We start from the raw sequence: 6,618 nt of genomic DNA on the forward strand, positions 1-6,618 counted from the left end.
CTGGTTTTGAATAGTACACACATTTTGCGGTCACAGTCATAGACCAAATTCGCGAGCATTTTGATACATAGGTACTAATAGCAAGCTTAGGTCGGGACTAAGCGCTATAAAATAAATAGTACGTAATTCTTCTGGCGTTTGACCTATTTTAGAAAATGCATTATCTTCAGTTATTTATAACGAAAAAGTTTCCATCACGAAATTATATTTATTGGAGTTTACGTAAAAAAGTATTAGCCACAGAATAAAGCAACATCCAGAAGCTCATTTCTGCTCTTCATATACATATATATATTAGTTATATATAGATATTTTTTTTAACACACTTATATAAATTAGTTTCACCTTTATGTAAAAATGTCGACCTTTTTAATTAGATTTCACTGGAGGATTTCGGCTATGCAGTTTTGTAGCCCGTTTAATTTAAGCGCACGTTTAAACTAGCTGGGACTTACTGTTGATTTTTGAATAAATTTTTTTTGTTGAAGGTGTTGCTCATTTTCTTCATATCATCGAACATACTTCGTATGGAAGAAAATGACAGGCACCGTCAACAAAAAAACAAAAATTTACAAATCGACGATGAGTCCTAGCTGCTTCAAATTTGGATTTTGTAACACTAGAATTGAGTGGGCAATAAAACTGCACACTCAAAATTTTTCTAAGAAATCGAATTAAAAAGCTCTAAATTTATCAGACGCCATGCCATGGAAAAAATGTGCGACACCTTCAACAAAAAAATATCCCAAAAATCAATGGTAAGTCCTAGCTACCTTAAGCTTGCACTTTATTATACTAAAATTGAATGGGCTAAAAAACTGCATACTCNCAAGCTTGCACTTTATTGTACTAAAATTGAATGGGCTAAAAAACTGCATACTCAACTTTTTCTAGAGAGCGTAAATAAAAAGTGCAATATTTGAATGAAATTTTGCAGATTTTTCTTTAATTTTGCACAAGGTTTGGAACTTAGATTTTTGGGGTTTTTGTTCTAGAATGAACCATATTTTTATAAAAAATTAGCGAAAAATAAAATATTTGAAAAATAGTTGCCCGTATTGTTAAAAATTCGCAGTACCTAAACTTTATTGAATGACTGTAGATTAATAACTTTACTTAATTTATTACGAGTGGCTAGCGGTGCGTACTACCATTCGGTAAGACCTAAGACCCAACACCTAAAAAAAAGAAAACGCGTTTTCTAACGCTCTGTCGTCAGCCGATGACAAATCTCCGAGAGTATTTCTGCCGGGATAAAGCTTCTGATGATCGCAAAATCATTTGCCACTCAGGCGCAGTGTGAAGCGTTAGGTTTCTCCAATTTGTGTTATAATATAAAGCCGCTCACCACAAATTGGAAGAAAAGCTCAGTCAAATGCTTGGCAATAATGTGTGTGGTAAATATATATATCGTCATCTGAAATGCAAAAAGACGTAACTTAAAAAAAAACTCAAAATTCACTTTTTGATTGATATGATGGATTTTATCGAATTACAACTCCACAAAACGTTTTATGCAAAAAACGATTATTAGTCACGAATTTTTCCATTTCAGTGACGATGTAGTTGTGTCTTTATGCATTTCAGGTGAGGACATGTAGTTATGTCAGTAAACTATAAATACTCGTAGACAACTATCAGCTGAGTCAGAAAGTTTTTCAAATAATTTTGCCCACCGACGAATTTCCGATGCCTTCCTGATAAAATCTTATCAGTGTATAATAAAGATATAAACAAAAGCCTATCGTAATAATGTTAATACAAAATTTTGCTTTATAAATAGTTTTAAATTTATAAATATATATACAAATACTTATAAAAAAGCCTATCAGAACTGAAGGACATCAAACGGTGTGGGTTAGTTATTACTGTTGATAGTTTGCTTTAAATGGCTTTCTTTTATATATAATTCCGACGATAAGGGAATTTGCTGGCAATAAATCATTGGCGCTATTTGTATACAAACGAACATTCGTATTATCGTGGACCGAGAATCCGCTTCTTAACCGACTTCACAAAAAGGGGAAGGGTATCAGTTCGTCGGAATATTATTTTCTTTTATGTATGATACCGGATAACTTTGGACCTCATTAACCGATTTCAAGGGTGGTCCCATAGTAATTTTGTTTAGATCCGATAATTTGTGAAGAAATTACCGATAATTTTAAATTTTTATATGAGAATTGAAGTCGGTTTTGTTTTTTTGCTTTAAAATTACTAGTTTAGAATTTTGTTTGGTAGTAGTAAAAATATGGTTACTTATGCTTTAAAAGCAATTTGAAAAATTACAACTTTTTGTCAATATCTCGCCCAAGTCCATCAAAAACCAGTGCTAAAGAAATTCTTTCTTAGCTTACTTCGATTTTCCCATAAAAAACTCCGTATATCAAACTATATAAAGGATACCTGCAATTTTAGTAAAAAAAATATAAATTAATATAAAATTTTTTTCAAGCTTATTTTTTTTTTGATATTTTTTTATAATAATAATGTAACCCGTATAAATCACACTTTACAATTTAATACAGAATTCAGAAATTTGATCCAAAATTTTGAACTCTTTAACCAGAACTTTTATAAATTTCTTGGGTATGCAGTTAACAGGCTTATCAAATTTTGGTAAAATAAGTAGAAGTTTTGAGCGGCTAAAAAATTGCATTGACTTTTAATAATATATTTTTTATTACTGACGGCTATTGTGTTTTTTTTCATATAAATAGCGAAATTTTGGAAAACTGGCGTCGACTTCTTTTTATTTTTTTCGCAAACGGTCTTGCGCATATTTTTCCATAAGAAATTCATTTCATATGAAAAAAAATGTTATTAAAAACTAATGCGACCTTAAAGTGGATATCCAAAAAATTTATAAAAATTCTTGTTAAATTTAAATGAAACAATTTTGGCTTCAAAAACATTGTAAATATTAAAAACAAAATACCGATGCATATTTCTTTACCACTTTCTGCACTTGTATTTATTATCGCATACGTGCAAAAAAACATGGCTATTATTTACGGCATGCATTGAAGTTATATCATCTGTATTTTAATACAGCCTAAATATGAATACATACATATGTACTACATATCTTCGGTACTTGTCACTCACGCGAACAGGGTTATAAATCTTACGTATGTATGTAGAATAACTGCAGAGAAGTGGCGCATTCAGCAGTACCGCTATTTTGTGTTTGGCGAATATGGCAGAATCAGCTGTTCGTGTGACGTCATCATAGAAATGCTCGCGCTAGATTTGTTCTCGTACTGATAGTTAATAACAGCGGCACATAAAGAAAAGTGGTGTCTGCTTTTAATCAGAGGTTCGTTTCACCTATACACATGTATTTCGACCCGCTGAATCTGAATCTGAGGTCTGTTTGACTCGTACAGCTCCTAAATTTCGAGTTATTTAATTCCGAAAACTTTGAAAAAGTGTTAAACAAATTCGAAATTTTCGCAATTTACTCCAAATTTTGATACCACATTTTTTGCGTGTTTTTTGCCACTATATTTAGGAGGCTGGCCAGCTGTTCCAAAGGTCTTAGCTAACTTATGCACGCGTCTGAATGCGAAGACGAAGATAATACAAATAACTACCCACGGTCGGAGCTGCGGCAAAAGCTAGTCAAATACGGATTGGATAAACTGATTGAGTGTGAACGCGAAAGTTATTCAATTTATCAGATAATTGACTGTAATAAGTTTGGTATGTAATTAGTAGTATTAAAATACCAACTTACCAAAAGCGAAATGATTATTATGATTATTATCAAAAAGTTTTTTAAAAAAAATATTTCGGAGAAAACTCGTTGTAAATAAATAATAAATGTTTCATCACAGGAAATCAATGTTTTGCCAAATATTAAATTTACCTCAGGTTCTAAAAATATTTTATCAGTAGCAATAAAATGACCATGTCAAATGCATACTGACCGATTGTAAATTTAGCTAATTTGTTTTAATGATGATTAAAAAATCAGTTGTTATCAGATGCATTCAACATGGGGGCCGTACTATATAAACCGCTAGTAATCAAGCTAAAATTTATTCGTATTTGAGTATAACTGTGCAATGAAGGTATTTTGGATAGCAGCAATCTGTGTGCTGACGGGTAATTATACGGCTGAAGTGTAGAAATTTTAGAAATTAGTGAAACAAGCTCAACAATTTTCGTCCTTAGCCTCATCTACTCCCATTCCGGAGGAAGAACGTGTCAACGGCGAGAATGGGTGGTATGTACCCAATGCTGATGGCTCCTTTGAATGGATATCGATTGACGAGGGCGAAAACATGTTGGAGGAATTAGAAAATCAACAAGAAATCGAAGGTCGACTTTCAACAGTGCCTGTGACCTTCTACTTGTATACAAACCAAAACCCAACCAAAAAACAAACAATTACCGAAACTGCAAAATCAATTGGAAATTCTGATTTTGATGCAAGCAATCCGACGAGGTAATTTCATAAAAAAAAACATAAAGATTATCCGGCTCGAATCGCTTAATATGTAATTACATATTCTTCTATTACACCCTACAGATTTGTGATTCATGGCTGGTTACAGAGCTACTCCGCCGACATGAACGATCATATACGCTCTGCTTGGTTGGCCCGTGGCAAATACAATGTAATCGTCGTAGATTGGGGACGCGCTCGTGGCGAATATGCGACCGCTGTATCGGCTGTGTCGGCGACGGGCAAGAAAGTTGCGTCCATGATAAATTACTTGGTAAAGGATCATGGTATGTCATTGGATACGACCGAGGTGATTGGCCACAGTTTGGGTGCTCATGTAGCTGGTTATGCTGGTAAGAATGTTGAGGGCGGTCTGCTGCATGCCATTACTGGTTTGGATACCGCTCTGCCACTCTTCAGCTATAGTAAGCCGAAAGAGCGTTTGAGTTCCGATGATGCCGCCTACGTGGAGTCCATTCATACCAATGGCGGGAAATTGGGTTTTCTGAAACCAATTGGTAAGGGCGCTTTTTATCCAAATGGCGGTAAGAGTCAACCTGGTTGTGTCTGGGATTTGACTGGCGCTTGTGATCATGCTCGCTCCTGGGCCTACTACGCAGAGGCAGTGGCACGTGATAGTTTTCCCAGCAACCGTTGTGGAGACTATCAGGAAGCTGTGAAGGAGTCATGTGGCAGTACATACAGTGGTGTGAAAATGGGTGGAGTTACGAATGCGTACGTGGTTTCAGGTGAATACTATGTACCTGTTCACAGCTCTGCACCCTACGGTTATGGTGCTGTCTAAGAATGGTGACGAGGTTGCGCTATTTTCTATGGTGTTTAGTCGTTTCAAGAATGCGATGTACATAAATATATATATGTTAATAAATGGTCTGATATACAAAAATATTGCTTTATGGATTTAAATGGTTAAAAATGTATTGCAAATGTAAAACAAGAAATGGGGAAAAGATGTTTTGAAAGTGTAAGATAGAAATAAAAGACCAGAAATAAGCTAAGCGAGTCAAAAAAAAACTGAGTGCTTGAAGTCCCCACTCAGAATGAAAGAAGTTTGAAATACCCTTTCTAATATAGTATTCGTACATATGGTGGAGAAAATGTAAATGAGGAATAGACAATTTAGCAAGTTTTGGCTATTTTCCTTTGTTTAAAAAATTTTTATCATGTTTTAAGAAAGTATAGCTTACTATCTAAAAAAAAANGTAAGATAGAAATAAAAGACCAGAAATAAGCTAAGCGAGTCAAAAAAAAACCGAGTGCTTGAAGTCCCCACTCAGAATGAAAGAAGTTTGAAATACCCTTTCTAATATAGTATACTTATGGTGGAGAAAATGTAAATGAGGAATAGACAATTTAGCAAGTTTTGGCTATTTTCCTTTGTTTAAAAAATTTTTATCATGTTTTAAGAAAGTATAGCTTACTATCTAAAAAAAAACATATATTTAAAAATTTAAAATTTTGTAGAATATTCATAAAAACTTGGCGAATTTTAATCAATGTCCATCAAAATTTTAAAATTTTTAATCAGATTTCTTAGAATTCTATTGAATATGCAGTTTTGTTTTCCCTTAAGTTTCACTATATTAAAGTGCAAGTTTGTTTTTCGGAAATATTTTCTTCCATACAAAGAATGTTCCACCAAAAAAAAATTCCGGTAATCAAAGGTAAGCCCTAGCTACTTCAAACTTGCACCTTTGGTTTTTCAAAGCTGTTTCGATTGACTTGACTTAATAAATAAATTTACCGCGCTCTTAAAATAATTTAAAAATATTTGAATTGTTTCAGCCAAAGATTTCTTAAAACTCTTTCATCTGACACTCACATTTAAATATTTTTGTATAATAATTCGTCTTTTCATACGGGTGGCAACCCTCTACAAGTGTTTTTTACACTAAGACTTTCAAAAATCTCATGCGTTTGACAGCGTGTTACATATCTATATAAATTAACTTATGAATTAAATTGAATCAAATTTTTCAAAAGGTGGCAACGATTTTGCATGTCTGCCAAAAATAAAGCCTTTTCAAAGCTGTTTCGATTGATACCCATATTGTTATTAGTCATTTAACTTATTATGTAATTTGGATTTAATTAAATTTCAAAACAGATGGCAACCGTTTCAAAAAAAAAACTAATCTAATTTT

The 6,618-nt window shown here is 33.3% G+C and overlaps 1 protein-coding gene across 1 annotated transcript; it reads left to right on the forward strand.

Moving 5' to 3' along the window:
* Positions 1-4,051: 4,051 nt before the first annotated feature.
* Positions 4,052-5,258, forward strand: LOC108375227 (pancreatic triacylglycerol lipase-like). The gene is made up of 3 exons (XM_017631333.1): positions 4,052-4,110; positions 4,180-4,453; positions 4,538-5,258. The coding sequence occupies exons 1-3, from the start codon at positions 4,071-4,073 to the stop codon at positions 5,256-5,258; spliced, it is 1,035 nt and encodes a 344-aa protein (XP_017486822.1). The 5' UTR covers positions 4,052-4,070.
* The last annotated feature ends 1,360 nt before the right edge of the window (positions 5,259-6,618 follow it).

This window comes from Rhagoletis zephyria, unplaced genomic scaffold (genome assembly GCF_001687245.7).
Source record: "Rhagoletis zephyria isolate East Lansing unplaced genomic scaffold, Rhagoletis_zephyria_1.1 Rzeph_scaffold_08645, whole genome shotgun sequence".
In the NCBI taxonomy this organism is placed as follows: Eukaryota; Metazoa; Arthropoda; class Insecta; order Diptera; family Tephritidae; genus Rhagoletis; species Rhagoletis zephyria.

What these genes read in the sequence shown, in the direction of transcription:
- LOC108375227 (XM_017631333.1), top strand. Translation starts at nt 4,071, where the DNA reads ATGAAGGTATTTTGGATAGCAGCAATCTGTGTGCTGACGG. An exon ending in AGCAATCTGTGTGCTGACGG is followed by an intron (nt 4,111 to 4,179) that starts GTAATTATACGG and finishes TTTCGTCCTTAG; the next exon opens with CCTCATCTACTCCCATTCCG. An exon ending in GATGCAAGCAATCCGACGAG is followed by an intron (nt 4,454 to 4,537) that starts GTAATTTCATAA and finishes TACACCCTACAG; the next exon opens with ATTTGTGATTCATGGCTGGT.